This window comes from Schistocerca americana, chromosome 11 (assembly GCF_021461395.2).
Source record: "Schistocerca americana isolate TAMUIC-IGC-003095 chromosome 11, iqSchAmer2.1, whole genome shotgun sequence".
Taxonomy (NCBI): Eukaryota; Metazoa; Arthropoda; class Insecta; order Orthoptera; family Acrididae; genus Schistocerca; species Schistocerca americana.
The window spans coordinates 43836216-43854871 of NC_060129.1; the positions used below are offsets into that span (position 1 = coordinate 43836216).

The window sequence follows — 18656 nt, forward strand, 5'->3', positions numbered from 1 at the left end:
TTTGCATAAACTTGTTTTTTCTTTTTGTGAAGGGAGAGAGCAAGATTCCATGCAGAATTTAAACAAATCATCTATCTCTATTTATAAGGTTACTTGCTAATTTAATTCCAACAGCTTCCCTAATAACACTCTCCCAATGACTCGATTGCATGCTAGAAACTCTGTTTTGTAATATCCAATAGGATGACCAGAGCCAAGACAGTGTTCTGCAGTGGCAGATTTGCTTGGCTTTTTAAAGGGTATGCGCCACTTATGCTCAGTATATTGGTCCTCCGTAGTACTGATAATCTGACCAATATATGAAATGCTACAACTGCAAGGAATAATGAAGACACTCACCTTATACAACCAGAACCAACCCTTATGGCCCTGGTCTTAGATGGAGATCAAAAACATACTTCACATCTTATTTTCACACAATACAACGAATTCTGTAGGAAATGCTCCCTGCATAAGGCAAAAAGGCCATAGGCTATAGGGCCACCATAATACAGGGTGATTCAAAAAGAATACCACAACTTTAAAAATGTGTATTTAATGAAAGAAACATAATATAACCTTGTGTTATACATCATTACAAAGAGTATTTAAAAAGGTTTTTTTTCACTCAAAAACAAGTTCAGAGATGTTCAATATGGCCCCCTCCAGACACACGAGCAATATCAACCCGATACTCCAACTCGTTCCACACTCTCTGTAGCATATCAGGTGTAACAGTTTGGATAGCTGCTGTTATTTCTCGTTTCAAATCATCAATGGTGGCTGGGAGAGGTGGCCGAAACACCATATCCTTAACATACCCCCATAACTGTCATCGATTCACTTCTGCGGTACTCAATAACACAAAAAGCTTTCTGTTGAGCGGTCGCCATCTTAGCATCAACTGACGCTGACGCCTAGTCAACAGCACCTCAAGCAAACAAATGTACAACTAAATGATAGTTTATAGCTCCCTTAATTCGCCGACAGATAGTGCTTAGCTCTGCCTTTTTGTCGTTGCAGAGTTTTAAATTCCTAAAGTTGTGGTATTCTTTTTGAATCACCCTGTATTATCATCACTCACACAATACACTTTGTCAGTAGTGCAACTCACATCTCATCCAAAAGGTGACTTTGAGATGAGCTAAATCTCAGGGTCAGATATAACATGGGCACTGTGAACCAATTTACGAACTACCCCTTTGCGTTGAGCCAGATGGTGACAACTATCAGCCTTTAGATACAAGTCAGTGTGAATATGCTTCCTATAAACAAAATGTCCCCAACATACCATGCACCTTCCTCCTGACCAGCGAATCAAGGAAGGGAAGACAGCAATCCTTTTCCACCTCCTTCATGAGACAGACATTCGGGTGGATTAAATTCAGGTTTTCAAAAACGTCGTTCAAATTCCCACTTCTGTGAAGCCAAACAACAGAAGTATTGTCTGCATACCCAATAAGAAAAAAAGTTTTTGAAATCTGCAGTCTCCAAAGTCTGTTTCTCGAAATATTGCATAAACAAATTGGTAATAATAAGTGAGAATAGGCTTGCCATCACAACTCCATCTGTCTGCTCACAGTACTGGTCATTAAATAAAGAGTAAGAGGAAGTCAATTCATGTAAAAAAAGGTGTGTTAATTCAGCACCAAACGTAACCTCAGTCATCTGTAATGAATCTGACAGAAGAACATGAGTGAAGAGAGAGCGCACATCAAAACTTACTAGAGTAAATAAAGATAAATGGCGATTGTGGTTTTTATTTAAATTCTGCATGGAATCTGCTCCCTCCTTTGTCAAAAAAACAGAGGGCCAGAGTTTACGCTACCTCGCCCATTGATTATTAGTTTCACCATCATTAACTTATGATATTGATCATCTGTGGTTTGCGATGGCACTGGTGTTCACAGTGTGTGTGTGTGTGTGTGTGTGTGTGTGTGTGTGTGTGTGTGTGTCTCCAGAGTTTCTCTGAAAACCAAGATTCACAGCTCTCACTTGCTGCAGTTTTGCTTTGAAACTTTCAGGATGTGCTCATATCAAAATATTGGTTGTTTTCGACATCACCCTGCTGCATTACTATACGTTACCTGAACATTGTGTATGCTGGGAGAAACTCAGGTCTCAAATCTATTTTTACTTTGACAAATAGTCACTATGTCTGCATAAAATAGCAGACATTGTCATCATGTCTGTATTAACCACCTAGACATGGGTGTCAAATTTTATTTTTTAAATGAAATTGTGGTTTTTTGGTTGAACAGTAGTAATTATAGATAATTTATAGTGCTGTAATGCATTCTCTTTGAGTTTTTATATTGTCAAATAATTCTTAATTACCAAAAATCATCATAGACATAAAACATTTATAAATTACAAATGCTGCTACACCAATTTTTTTAATTAGTATAAATAAAATAAAATTTGCCATACACTATTTTTGATTCCCTGCACTTAATTCAAATATTGTGGAAAGCAATACACAGTTATCCAAGTACTTCCTATCCCATTGAAGCATTTTATTGCTAAGAGGAGTATAACATTTCAGGTGATATGTATTCAGCACACTACAAGAACATTAGAACAATGTAATTTTAAATGCAGTTTTAGTATTTTATATCTTCCCAGTTGTATGATTTTTAAAATATATGACTTATTTTGGTATCAGCTTTGTGTATGAATTGTTCCAAATAAATTTCATTTAGTGAAAAAGAAATCTGGAGTGACTAAGTAAAACTGCTCAATGTTTTAATCAACCAGTCAGTGTGTAGGAGCTCCAACTTGTGTGCTGGTGGACAATTTAACCACATCTGCTGACCGGTTCTACTTCATAATCCTAGATTCATTTTCTATTAGATAGAAGTTACTGGTGAGGAGTCATATGTGAAACTGATGTTGCTTTATAACATAGCTGAACACTACATTGGGGTGCCAATGTGAGTCAGTATTCAGAATTTCATTGACTACTTAACTGTTCTCAGAATCAACACTCTCAGCTGTGATTTTGTATTATGAATTCAGACTTTTGAAGTGGAAGTAGCAAGGAATCAATAGTGTGTTGAAACAAAATGAGAAATGATTGTACTAAATAAAAGCAACTTCTCAAAAAGTCTTATAACATAGTCAACGAACATAATGAGGATGGAGAGCTGTACAGAAAATACAGAACGCCGATGTTGATATAGGAAAATGTGCAACTATATTATTGCTATTATTATTATTATTATTATTATTATTATTATTATTATTATTATTATTATTATTATTATTGTCCTGAGAACCTATGATCACAGAGATTCGTCCAGCTTGGCAAGTACATCCGTGGGACATATTGCACTGCTAAAAATCTGCTGGAGTGGAAGACACACATTATTGGGGTGAATGCCTGGATGAATGTGGGGAGTAGTAGCAGTGATAGGTGAAACCAGCCAAAGAGCAATGGGTGATTCAGTTGCTTCAAACAGATAAGTTTTGTTAATCTGCTGTCTAATTGTTCAACTGGTCTAAAATTGTTGGGATTGAATTTCACTTCCACAACTTATTTAGTCTAAATTGCCTTAAAGAAATTTGATAATTTGTCAAATCCTCAAAGGTGTTGCTATATTAACTAATTGAGGCATTTTATTCTGTGATGTTTCTCATTAATTATACTGTGGTCCATGTTTTTCTGTATCAGTATGATTAAAATTTGACTGATCATAGAATTTACGAGAAGATGTGTGTTTCACATCTGCAAGGTGAAAAAGTGCTCATAGCTCTTAAGGTATACATTGAAGAGTTCATGTTTACTGGTCATTTTTGGTGTGTTTTAGTCCATTCTACCATGTCTCAAAATATGGACTACTTTTTCAACATTAAGTATGCAGTTACTAAAGATTGTTTCCTTTATAAACTAGTTTTTCAATACTTTCTTCTACTTTCAGCTGAATTATTCCTTCAGTAACATACATTTTTCCGGTAGCCATGCAGTAACCTCTCATTTCGTACTATGAGCAACATGTTTCACCATATCCAGTCAGTTCTGGGAGGCTACCTCTCTCTTCTTCCCTCATGCTGTGTGGTCTCTTCCATAAGCAAGTTGATACATTCATTACTGCAGTGAAACTAATACAAGACAGAAGTGATTTGCTAAGTGTTAATGTAATACAGTGTTGCCAAGTGTAACCAGCAGTTGTAGAAATATTGATGTTTTATGCATCTTATGACATCAGTTATTTAAAAGTATATTTTATGTCATATAATGTGCACAAAGCTGGAGAAAAGGAGGCTTTGGGCAGGGAATCATAACTGATTTTGAGAATTTATGCAGGGAAGGGGATTTACACTTGATTAAATCAAGCAATAAGCCCAGAAACATGTAGAATGAGGCTGATATGGACTGATGTAGAAAGCACTTGTGCAACACTGGTACTTATTCAATCAGCAATAGATACCATTGTAAGAGAAGTTGAGTACAGGGTAATAGGAACATGACAAATAGTGGTTAATTAAGTGAAAGCATTTTTTAAATGTGTTCAGGAGGATACTGTGTGAACAGGTGGTGTACTTGTGGCAAAATAAATAATTAAAAATAGCGAGAATCAGGAATACAAAATAAAAACTTATGTTGGGTAGACACTACTTTTTATCTAACAAGGTGGCAGATTGTGCAACAACTAAAAACAGCGAGAAATATTACAAGCATTTCCAGACTTCTTTAATTGTAGATGTATTTAATGAAACAAAGATTGGTCAGTGAAAATAATGGAAGACTGGGATACACACATGTTTGGTGCTCACAGTTAGTACTTACAGAATTATTTACAGTAGGGGTAAATTTTCGTTGGTAATTTTTGTCTAATAGTCACTTGCAAGTACTTTGTGTAAATGCCTGAGAATTTTGCAAGAGCAGATGTCAGAAGCATTTATGCACAGGAGAGTGAGTGTCTGTGAGGGCTCAGAGATCTCCCTCTGTGAGATTTTTCCATTGTAGTTCTACATGTGAAGGAAGAGGTTCTTATGGAAGATGCGAGTCTGCAGCTGCATTTTTATACTTTCAGTGCCAAAGAAAATACGTAAAAGACTGTGTGTTATGTTGGGTAAGAGTGAATTAAGCAGCAAAATGATTTTGGAGCATTGCAGTGCTTTTGATCAAAGATCCACATCAGTATTGAAATTTTATGAGAATGGCAGCTATGGAGATGGAAGAAATATTTCTAAATTCTGTATAAATCCATTCGTGTTAAATGCAGACTGCCTTTGTCACTAATATTTCTTGCATCAGGTGTGTTTACACTCTTAATATGTGGTAAAGTGACAATTATGATGAAATAAATTTGCATAAGATTTCATCAAATACCCATACTTCTTCAAAGGCCAAATCAGGTGGATGTCAGATAAATAAAGCATGTCCAGACACACATTTATTTGAATTTTTTTCTTGCATATACTTAGGAAACCACTCATAAATTCCTGAATGTCTGTTCTTCAGCACCCTATATAATCAACAAATTCCGCCATGTTATATAAAGTTGTAGATACAGCTATATTACTTGAAGGTAAATGTCATTTTTCAGACTTCCAAAATAATTTCTTTTGAACATAACTTCACTTGTTTCTGTGTTATAGAACTACTTCTTCTGTTTCTTTAGATTGTTGATATTCTGGTACTTCTGTGGAGGTGTTATACAGTGTAAAAATTTGAGCCAAAAACTTCGCTTCTTATCTCAGTTCACGTAGTCCAATAGCTGTACACTCCATAATAGTGGTCTTTCCTCATACAAACTAATTAAATCCACAGTTTTTCCTAAATACAACTCTTGGCAGCTTTCTTCATTATGGTTTTTGCTGAAACATTGCTGATGTCCATTCACAGCGCTTATCTGTAGTGAGTGCAGTCTCAACTGTCCAAACAATGCTGTTACATATTTATAGAATGTCTGGTTGGTGTGGGAAGTGCATTGCTTTATCGTTCATATTTTCATATTGATGTGGGATCGAGACATTTCAGTGACAGGTTTTTGTTTCCAATCTTAAATAATATGTCTGCCATGTGTTAGTAAGTTATTTGCTGCACAGCATTGCATAAGTCTAGAATTGTTGAAATAGACTAACTGCTGTTGAATTAATATGGGACTTTGTTTTGGTTTCAAACTTATAAATGTGCATTCTACATCAGTTATATTGTTAATATTGACGAACTCCAGAGATTGCTTAGCCTTAAAAAAAAAAAAAAATGAACAGTGTCTCCTCTACTGTAAAGGATTAACCCCAAATCCAGTGACAGACTTTTGTAGGGTATTCTAGGATATTTTCTAATTACAGCAAGCTTCCAATAATCTGGATTAATGGGGACCAAAATGCTTATGACTATACTACAAACTACTATTCACTACATTTACAAAGCATGACATTTGTCACATTAAACTTTTAACTGAAGCATTTCTCACTGAAAATGGACAACTAATCCACAAAGTTACTCTTCAAACACACTGTGTACTCTGTCACTGGCTTTCAATTCACTTGTGAGAAATAGTCTACATTCCATGGTTTTGTTCACTTTTTCCTGTTTATGGTTCTCATTTTCCATAGTGTGAAAACATAGGTATAGCCAAAAAAATCTCTTCCCTTAACTCTCAGCATGTCTTCAGAAGGCTCACCTTCACTCACTTCATACCAAACTCACTTTGTTCACTAGATCTGTATCACTTAATTGATAGAATCCTGGCTCACAACCATTACTATTGGACAGTTTGTGGAAATTTTTTGTGGTCCACTTGCTCACAACTGGAAATCAGTATTCTGTTGGAAAATATTCATTCTAATTAAAAAAGAATAATTCAGGCTTTGTATGTTACCTTTTCAAAACTTTTGCATAAATACTCTGCACCCAAGTAATCAGGAGCTAGCTGCATTTTCATGTAAGAGAGCTATTCTCTCCAGCTGCACATTGCAGAGAAACTGCATTTCTTTGGGTTTCTTACATCTGTTCATTTCTGTATCTGTATTGCAATGAAAATATCCGGATGACAAACGTGCTGTGTATCTTCTTTAGAAACAAACTTATTCTGTTTACTTACAATGCTTGCTGTTGACAAGCTTAATTTCTTTCTCACTTCATCTATAGCCTTGCATTCAGTTTTTTCTCAATTTTCTTCTTCTCCCTCTTCTTTTTTGTGATAATGTACAATAATGCTGATGTACTATGTGTAACTAAATTTCCTACACAGATTCTGAGAACAGGTTCCTTGCACCAAAACAAGAAAAAGAGTCCAGAAACATGGGCTCTGAAATGCTTATCTTAAGAGCTATGAGCACCTGATCAGTAGAAGAGGATACCTTTTTCAGCATGGATTTCAGTGGTTTCCATGCCATGGCTATTAAGAATTTTGTGCAGTGCAGATGTGGATTTTGATATGTTGTTGAGACATATTGCTTGAATCAATTTGAAAGGCTATTTTCTGGTAAATTTGGTACAATGGATCTGTGGTCACTACTGGCTCTTTACAGACTAATATTGTGGTTAAGATTTATTTGGTTTGTTACCCCAATTTGATTCTGAGAAAATGCCACTAAGCAATTATCCCAAAACAATTGCTGAGCTTAAAACTACCATTCTGGAGGTCATTAACAGCACTGATGTTCCAACACTTCAGTGGGTCATGCAATATTTTGCAATTCGTCTGCGCCACAGCATCGCCAAGGATGGCAGAGATATTGAACATGTCATAACCTAAATCCGAATATCTGTAATGACGTTTACATGTTGAAGAAGGTGTCTGCATGCCATTGTTGGTAACTAATTCACGTTTTTTCATATAGCTCAATAATTGTCACCCTGTATGTGTATCAAATTTGAAACAATAGTTTACATTTTCAGGAAGATGAGCAAGCATAAGCTGGAAGCTACCTGCAGATTAAAAAAAGTATGTTTGACTGGGCCTTGAAACTTTTCCCTTGTGTTCCATGGTCTGGTACAAGTTGTGCCTAGAAGTTTCAAAACAGTGCGTGCGCACACTCACGTGCACACACACACACACACACACACACACACACACACACACACACCGCTACAGAGTGAAAGCTTCATTCTGAAAACCAGTGGTTGTTTGGTAGCCTCCTCCTATTTCGTGTGGTAATATAAATGTGATAGTGTGCACGTCCTTCTAAATTACCACGTGTGATGCTTTCCATGAGAATGTATTATTGATTGACAATAAAATTCGTCTTTAGGCATATGTGAGCAGACATGAATCTAATATACAGTTTGCGAGCACTTTTTTCTCTGTGGATGTGATGATGTACTGTACCACTCAAATTTTTGGTGTGTATCTGTGATGGAAGTAATTTTTAAAAACTTTTTGCATGCATTCTGTGTCCTCTAAAAATTGCAACATAATTTAAGTGCACATAACAAGTAGGCAGTGTAATTCATATTTATTAATTGAGTCTAAATAGTAGTAGAGTGCTGTTTGTATTATTTCTTTACTGCCATACATTTTTCATCCATTGCATAATAATATAATGAAATATTTCAGGAGGGAGCATCGGAAGGAAGCGTACCAGGCAGTATACGGTAAGGACGTCATTATACACCATATGTTTGTTTTTGAGAAGTACTGATTTCTATTGTCTCATGGGAAATCGGATGCGAAATACAGATTATTTAAATTACTTATTGCTATGTCAACAAGCAGCTATGTTACAAGGCAATATGATCCATAACATGAAGGTTGGTCATAAATTAATCTCTTAATTGGCAAAGGGAAGTAGACAAACACTTCTAGCTTCATGGCACTTGCAGGTTGCAAAGGCATACTTTGAAAAGCACATTGTCAGCTCTCTGTTCTGTTCATCAATCTGTAAGCAATAAGGAGTTGAAATGAATGGTGTTATTGCATATCTGCCAGTTGAAAAGTATGTCTTGTCGTTTACTTTCTGCTGAGATTCATGGTCAGTCATGTTTTGTATATGGTGATGGGGTTGTAAGTGATGGTGCTGTGAAGGACTTGTGCTGAAATTTCGAGGGTGATCATAGAGATATGCATGATCATCATGGTCAGGGAAGACATTCACATGTGAGTGATGAACTTGTGCAGCATGTTGATGGAATTTTGTGTGCAATATGTTAGTGCACAGTTTCTGAACTTCCTGATGAAATGACTCAGATTTGAAAAGCAAACCTTATTAACGTCAGAGAGAGGTTAGTTTATCATAAATTTTATGCAAGTCCACAAAATCGAAACAATGTGTTCATCCTTGACATTCTATCAATACTGCCATGCAGAGAGGCTATTCTGAACAAAATCATGATTGGCATGAGACATGGATGAGGTACATAAATCCTGGAACTAAGGAATAGTCCAAATAGTGGATGCACATTCATTCTCTCAATAAGACCAAAAATTCTGGAAGATGCTGTCAAATTCTATAATGATGTCCACAGTTACTTAGTATTGTAAACGAATTTTCACAACCAATTTTGTGAGGATAATGCATGAGAATACTGTGAGAGACTTAAAATTCTCCAAAAGCATCAGATCATTAATAAAGGAACCAACAATGTTTGACCCCATACTGCAAATTAAATGAAGGAAAACTCACATTTTTGTCTGGAGGTTTTTCGACATTCTCCCTATAGTCCAGACTAGACACCAAGCAGTTTACACATCTTTTACGCCAAGCAGTTTACACCTCTTTTCAATGATGAAGGCCTAACTGGCTGCACAGCACTCAGTGATTGTTGATGAACTGTGGAATGCTGTCAACAACTGGCTGGAATGAAATACCAGGTAGCTCCATTCTTTGATGAAGGCATAAAGAAGCTTGTGTCATATATGACAAACATGTGAGTGTTGGTAGCGACTGTTGAGAAGTAATGTCAACAGGTAAGTACAAATTTTATATTAAAAATGATCTAATTTTTTTCTTTTCTTTAAATAGCCAATCACAGAATAATTTACAAACAGCCCTCTTACATTTATATGTGGAATTAGTGCTTCGTGAGCATCAAGTTTCGACATACTGCTCACCTGTTTTTGATGTTGCATTTGGTTTTATGTATCATGATGTTCCAGAGCTTGATGAAATGAAATGATGTTCTAGAAACTGATACTCTAAAGTGTAGTGCCGAGTGATGTATTGCAAATGACAGCTAAATTTGAGTGTCTTTCCTCTCACTTTATTTGCAATAAAATGTTGTGGATGGCCAGTTCTAGTTCCACAGATCACATTTAGTGCAGGTAAAGAGACATGTACATCCACCTTGATAAATGTACTCAGAAGAGAACAAAGTCAAGCATTAGTTAGACATGGTGTTTGTCGAACTTCACTGTACCATAACATGCAGTGACAGACTCATGAGAGGAACAGTGCACGTGAAAATACTTGTAGCACAATCATCAGAATTAATCACATTGTCCAGTAAATATTAGTGACCAAACATTGACATTTTAGGTTATAGATACAATATTTAGGTGTCACACAGCAATGTCAAATCACAGATTTTCACATGAAACATTTGGCATTGGATATGTATACGTTGGAAGGATTGGGCATGGAATGGGTATCCAGATTGGTGCGGTTAAGTAAGTGAAAAGTGGGCCAGTTTCCAAAAAGAACTCTGAAGGATTTATTCCATAAAAGGGCCACCTAGGGGGAAGAAAACCACTGACTAGAGAGGTTGCCTCTGAGACCAAAATGTTTTGGGTGGCTTTTGAGAGCAGAAGAGGTATGTGTTAGCTGGCCAGCCACCAGCAAGCAAGAGATAGTAGCATCTTCACTCATTCTCATGTGTGCCTGCACCACATGACCCACTCATGGCACCCTACCAGCCAATGAGGGTGAACAAGTTCTTACTATGAGAACCTTAAAAAGTCAGCATCATGTGCTGAAGCCATGGGAGAATGTGGGCAATCTGCACAGCATCCAAGATTGCAACAAAGAATTAAGAACTCTCAATAAAAAGTTTTGAAAAATATACTTCCTCTTCCCTTTCCCTACTGGTGGGCCCTGCGTATTCCTTCCCCCTTGTGCAGGAATCAAGTATAATTTTTTTAAAATTTCTTAGCAAAATTCAGTGATGGAAAGCAATGACTCCCTTAATAGGGAGCACGGGAACAAGGCCCTATGAAGTAACACGGGTGGAGAGGTATTATTATTTCATTTAAAATAATGTTGCAAATGCCAACATTTTGAGTGTATCACCAACTATTGTTACGTGCTGGCATTGTGTGCATTGTGCGTCAAATGCAGTGACAATGCCAATTAAGGCTGTCCCCAACCAGAAATTGTACACCCAGAATACACTAATTGCCATGGAGAACACATTGCCCTCTTTCATGGGTCCAAAGTATACCAGTCACTTGCTACCACTACCAACCTGCCTGCCTCCCTCCCTCCCTGCCTGCCTCCCTCCCTCCCTCCCTGCCTGCCTGCCTGCCTGCCTGCCTGCAGCAGTTTCAGCATTCTTCTGAAGCACCACGTGTCAAAAGCACCTATTTTCTTCTCGTTTGAACTGTTTATAGCCTACGTTTCAGTTCTATACAAGGTTACCCTTGATGCAAATACTTTCAAACATTTAAATTTATATTCGATGTAAACTAGTTCCTCATTTTCAGAAATGTTTTTCTCGCTCATGCACCCTGCTTTTTCTATTCCCTGTACTTCAGCCACTTCCACTTGTTTTGCTGCCTCAATAACAAAACTCATCTACTACTTTTAATGCCTGATTTCCTAACTTAATTCCCTCAGAATCATCTGGTGTAATTGAGATACGTTTCATTATCCTTATTTTACTTCTGTTGTTATTTATAACCTCTTTTCATGACATTATCCATTCAGTTCAACTGTTCCTGTAAGGCTTTTGCTATTACTGACAGAATTACACTGTCTTCTCCAATATTATGTGTTTTTATTTACTTTTCTGTTAACTTAAATTTCCTTTGCAAATTTCTCCTTTGTATCCTTGACTGGTTGCTCACTGCACAATTGAATAATGTCAGGAATTGACAACACTCTCTACCTACCTTCTCAACAACCCTTCATGTCTTTCCATCACAGTCTGGTTTTTATAGAAGTGGTAAATAACCTTTCAGTCCCTGTATTTTATCCATGCTACCTACTGAATTTCAGTGTGTCTTGTAGTCAACATTGTCAAATCTTTCCTCAAAATCAATGAATGCTAGAAATGTAAGTTTGCCATCGTTAAACATACCTTCTGAGAGAGGGCCCGTCTTGGGTCATGTGTTCCGACATTTGTCTGGAATCGAAACTGATCTTCCCTGAACTCAGCTTCCATTAGTCTTTTTTTCTTTGATACTTCTGTAAATAATTTGTGTCAGTATTTTGCAACTATGACATATTAGACCAATTGTTCGATAATAGTCTCATCTATCAGCAATTGCCACCTTTAGCATTGGATATTACACTCTTCTCGATCTGAGAGTATTTTTCCTGTACCACAAATGTTGTGTACCCAGTGGAATAGTTTTATTGTAGTGTTTTCTGCCGAGCATCTCAATAATTTTGAGGAAATGTCATTTGCTCCAAATGCCTTGTTTAGATTTATGTGATTCAGTGTTCCGTCAATTCAATTCAGTATTTCATTTGTTGTCAAAGGACTTTGATAATCTATCATCAATGATAATCTATCACCAAAACAGCTGTCAATATTAACTCTTACAGTAGTAATTCTTAACCAAAGGGATTTTGCTCCAACAAGAATTTGCATTATGTAGCATTTGTAATGAGGTGCACTTGTATGTGGGGTCATAGGGTGTCAATGCAGTTAACATATAGTTTTGCAAATTTTTCCCTTTCAAACATTAAGTATGAGTTATAATGGTGCAACAGTTAACTGCTGTTGAAATATGTCCATCAAATGAGATTTTAAGTTTTTGGTACATCTAAGAGAGAAAAAATAATTACAACAGCTTTTGAAGAGTTGGACAACCCAAACAATTCCCCCACTCTTATTTTATGAAAGCTATTCATAGGTAGGATGTAGCTTCGCCCCTTAGTTACCGAAATGCAAATGTAATTCACTGGCCTATTAATTTGGCTAACTAGGTGACTACCTGCTCCATATCTTTCAAAAGCACATAAGAGATGCACAAGATACTGTTTATTCATGGAAGCATTTTTCCTGCCACTAGCTGAAAACATGACAATATCCCTGAATGTATTTGACAGCACTGTGATCTTTACTTATTATTTTCTTATCATCATGATTAAATATTCTGACTGGTTCTCACTTAAGTAACGGTAACACAGTTACAGAATTTGGTTTTGAGTCCAGGCAACTCGTTCTAGCCTGAAACTACAACTGCTCTCATCTTTTACATTTCAAACTGTCCACCTTGCCTGCCTCTGAGGCAAAGAGAGATCATTGTCAGCTAGCTCAGTGGTAAAATCTTCACCCTTCAAAGGGAAGACTGTAGTAGCTGTTAGCTGAAATCTCGCTGGAGACAAGATTTTTACTTCTCTTTAACAAAGTAACACTCAGGCATATTGACAGTCACTAAAAAAATTTTTAGAGAATTTCTCCCTCAAAAGTTTCTTTTTTACTTTCATTCAGTACCATGTAGATCTAAAGATGAAAAACCTACAGATTTGCACAGTTATTATTGCTGCTTTAAGTGAATAATACTAAAAAGAATGTTATGAATATTATAGAGGGAAACATTCCACGTGGGAAAAATATATCTAAAAACACAGATGTTGTGACTTACCGAACGAAAGTGCTGGCAGGTCGATAGACACACAAACAAACACAAACATACACACGAAATTCAAGCTATCGCAACAAACTGTTGCCTCATCAGGAAAGAGGGAAGGAGAGGGAAAGACGAAAGGATGTGGGTTTTAAGGGAGAGGGTAAGGAGTCATTCCAATCCCGGGAGCGGAAAGACTTACCTTAGGGGGAAAAAAGGACAGGTATACACTCGCGTGCACACACACACATATCCATCCGTGCGGATGGAGAACTTCCATGCACTAATTTTTATTTACTTGACGAACCCTATTTTCAGGGCTATATTTTATTTGGACTAATGGATCTATGCAGATATTTGTAAAAACGACAATGACATATCATTCCATATTAATGTAATACTGCCGCCTTCTGAAGAAGATAGATTTAAATCTGTCGAAACCTAGGTAAAGATTACTTTATCCATTGCAACTGGTCGGCTGTTTTTAATCTTATTACGTGGAACCGTTGCTGTTGCACAGCTATGCTTAAAATACTGATAATTGCTTCACTAAATAAGCTTCATGTTTGCAGTACACATAAGACATAAAGAAATAGCTGCAACAGCTTCTGAAGACTGGGGCTGTACAAATAATGCCTCTTGCCCTTCAGTTATGATTTTTGAGTTGCAATTGATGAGTCTGGATATTGTTTTTTTATAAGTATGCTTTATATCAAAATCTAAGTTACAAAAATGTTAAAACTCATTGGGCTAGACTTCAGATATTTCAGCTGCAAGTTAATGTGATAGGAGTAGACTTCACCATGTCCTCAAAACACCATCTTCCCAACTGCTAGCCAGCTCAGCACATCAGCTTAGAGAAAGTATTTCTCCATTCGCTAGTCTAATGATGAATTGACAACATTGTGCAATGTGAATGGCAACAATGTGATCATGATTTACTTCCTGTTATGGTTCATAACTGTCCTGTGTCATTGTCACTACTGATACACAGTGTAAGTGCTTCTCACTGGAGGTTAATGATTGGGTGTCAGATTTATTATTTGATTCCAGGAAAGTCATTACACACAGAATCTATAACTAATCTCATGTTCAACATTGCTAATCATGTCCATTAAACAACAATACCACAATGAGAGAGAAGTTGCTGCATTAGCTTTAGGGCCGTATCCCGCTAAAGACCTAAACATTTTGTCTGCTTTTTACTTTTCCTGTTGCTGAGCTTTAAGCATTCAGGTTGAGAACCATTAAGGAAATCTTAGCTTCACCATCTTTAGTGTCTTTGCAATTTTGATGTACTACCCCATAGATATAAAGGTGAAAAATTTTAAGAAATTGTGACCTTACATTCTTGTTAAAACATTTGTTTGCTTATACCTAAACTCATCTTAGGTTTTTGTCGGTACACAATTCAGTTGATTGTGTGTGGCATTGAATGATTTAGCTGGGTTTCTTCTTGGATCAACTCACAATCTGAGGTTTGTGTATTTTAGTGGTAATCCTGAAATGCCACTCAGGTAGGATCAAGACTTTTCTAGGCAAGGACCACACTGGGCTCAAAAGTGCAGAATATTCTGGTAATATGTTTTATTAACTTAGACTTTTGTTGTGTGTGTCTCCTGCTAAATTGTAATTCACACACACACACACACACACACACACACACACACACACACACACACACACCAATAAAACTATATTGTATGAGTGACAAGCAAAGCCAGAAGTAGCCAAAAAGTTATTATTCAAGATGTGATTCAATTGTATTACAACTGAGCATATTTTCATAGTGTTTCTTGTTGGTTTATTGAATATAACTAAAGAGGATAGGAGAGAAATTAATCAACAATAATGTAGCCCCACATTAATTAAAACTGCCTGACAATGGTAACACAGTTTTTTGATTCTATGCCTGTAGAGAGCTACTGATTTACACTCATGCTCATAAATTAAGGATAATGCTGATACATGGTGAAATAATGCTCTGGTGGGTGGTTTATGGGGTATGACCATGCGGTGCATTTGACCTGCAGTCGTCGCATGGTGGTGCTGGCAGCAGTCCACATATGCAGAGGTGTGTTGGTGCAAGTCAGAGTATGGTGCAGAGAGTAAGTGTGCAGACGTTTTCAGATGTGCTAATGGTGACCGTTTGTTGAAAATGGCTCAAAGAACATATTGATGATGTTATGAGAGGTAGAATACTAAGGCGACTGGAGGGCTGGTCAAACATAGCAGGTTGTAGCACGGGCCCTCTGTGTGCAACGAAGTGTGATCTCAAGATTATGGCAATGATTACAGCAGATAGGAAACATGTCCAGACACTACAGTACGGGGCATCCACAGTGTGCAACACCACAAGAAGGCCGATATCTCACCATCAGTGCCCACAGACAGCCACGGAGTACTGCAGGTAGCCTTGCTCGTGACCTTACCACAGCCACTGGAACAGTTGTCTCCAGACACACAGTCTACAGATGACTGAACAGATATAGTTTATTCATCCGAAGACGTGCAAGGTGCATTCCACTGACCCCGGTCACAGGAGAGCTCGTAAATCCTGGTGTCAAGAACACAGTACATGGATATTGGAACAGTGGTCACAGGTTATGTTCACATACGAGTCCAGGTATAGTCTGAACAGTGATTCTTGTCGGGTTTTCATCTGGCGTGAACCAGGAACCAGATACCAACCCCTTAATGTCCTTGTAAGGTACCTGTATGGAGGTTGTGGTTTGATGGTGTGGGGTGGGATTATGATTGCTACATGTACACCCCAGCATGTCTTTGACAGAGGAACTGTAACAGGTCAGGCGTATCGGGACATCATTTTGCACCAGTATGTCCGCCTCTTCAGGGTGCAGTGGGTCCTACCTTCCTCCTGATGCATGATAACGCACGGCCCCACTGAGCTGCCATCATGGAGGAGTACCTTGAAACAGAAGATATCAGGTAAATGGAATGGCCCACGTGTTCTCCAGACCTAAACCCCATCGAGCACTTCTGGGGTGTTCTTGGTCGACATATTGCTGCGTGTCTTCAAACCCCTAGGACACTTCAGGAGCTCCGACAGGCACTGGTGCAAGAATGGGATGCTATACCCAAGCAGCTGCTTGATCACCTGACCCAGAGTATGTCAACCTGTTGTGCGGCCTGTGTACATGTGCATGGTGATCATATCTCATATTGATGTTGGGGTACATGCACAGGAAACTGGCATTTTCTAGCACATGTGTTTTGGGACGGTTTTCTCAACTTATCACCAATACCATGGACTTACAGATCTGTGTCTTGTGTTCCCTATGTGCCTATGCTATTAGCGCCAGTTTTGTGTAGTGCCACGTTGTGTGGCACCACATTATGCAATTATCGTTAATTTATGAGCATGAGTGTAGAAACAAAGGCGTCATCAATCCAGGTTTAATGTACATTTTTGACCGCAAATAAAATTTCTTGATAGTTATTTGATAAGAGGTGAGAAATATAAATGTTGAGGGTGCTAGATCAGAAAAAATGTTCAGTAGGGGTTGCTTTCCATCCAAGTTCCTGAATTGTTACTTCTATGAAGGCAGCAGAGTGTAGATAGGCATTCTCATACAGTAACTACAGTAGCTGCAATTTACTTCGATACTTTTTGTATGTTGAGACAGCCAGGCATCTCAGATATTGAAATGGATGCCAACTGCGATGGGCACACCCACACACCCCTGGTATGCAGTTCTTAACACAAAACTTCATCTTTGTGCAACTACATATGTTTTCTGTGTATAAAGTTCATACTTAGTGGTTCAAAAAGTGGTTCAGACCCCCATGTGATCATGCTGTTTTATATCTTCAGTTATTGACTTTTTTCCATTTGTTGTATGTTTCTCTATTTCTGGCGAACATGTAGAGATACTGAGTTGAAATTTAAATAAAATACTGATGTGTACTGTCCCTTGGCAGTGTAAATAATTCAAGCTTATCACTACATCTAAGTATTCTGATAACCACAAACTCACTCATCAAATCCTTTCAATGAACAATGTGCATAAATGTCAGTTCTGGTGGTCTAGCAGTAAAGTACATGGCTGGAAATTGAGAGGCCATGGGACTGATTCTGTCAGATCACCACTGTCTCTGTTTTCACCTTAATGTAGCCTTAGCATCTGAACGATGTACGGAATCACCAGAAACAACACAATGCAGAGTCCTTTGTTAAATTGTAGCTCCCTTTTCCCTGGCTGCATAACTGGGGTAGGTTAGGAATACCCAACTAACCAAAGTGACGTCCATTGAATGACTTGCACCATGGTGTTGAGCCACACAAAACAATAATAATACCAATAATAGTTATCATTATTATTATTATTATTATTATTATTGGTAAACACATTTGAATTTTGTACATAACTGTGAGTGTGAGTCCTCCGTGCACTTCTCAATATTTTAGGTAATTTTGGCCCAGGTGGACTGAATATACCAATAATCTTCACATAGTATGCTGCATGAAAATGTCAGTATGTCTTTACCAGGAAATGTGGTTCAAAAACATAATGATGAAAATGGAGTCGATATCTGGCCTTTGCATTTACACTGCATCATATTTATAAGTAAACCATGAAATAATGGATACTTCAGCCCAAAATCACAAGTGAAAAGCAACACTTCCAGTAGAAATTTCTGCAGCCTACCTTGTCTGCAGTTTGTGCAGCTGGGTGTTATGTGATTCTATTTTAATGATAACAAAACCTAGTCAAAAGTATACATTGGGTATCAAAGACAGCTGTTCGGATTAACAATGAAATTAATGTAACCAGCAGGCTGTAATCAGCCTTTAGACAATCAGAATTCTCTTTCTGTGTGCAGCATCCTTCTTTATGACACAATCGTGAGTGAGTGCTCTGTGAAGGTTGGTAGTTTCTTGGAGTGATTCTAGCTTTGCATGCTAAGTGTCTGCATTTGAGTCACACATTAGGTAATTGTTTTTGACACACACACACACACATTCAC

General features: G+C 37.6%; 1 protein-coding gene across 2 annotated transcripts in view; it reads left to right on the top strand.

The window, feature by feature from the left end:
• LOC124554199 (zinc finger protein 708-like) overlaps positions 1–18656 on the top strand; it is a 119144-nt gene that overhangs the window by 68532 nt on the left and 31956 nt on the right. For both annotated transcript variants that reach the window (XM_047128265.1, XM_047128266.1), the window contains exon 7: positions 8493–8530. In XM_047128265.1, the coding sequence (XP_046984221.1) occupies positions 8493–8530 (38 nt within the window). The remainder of the gene's footprint in view (positions 1–8492; positions 8531–18656) is intronic.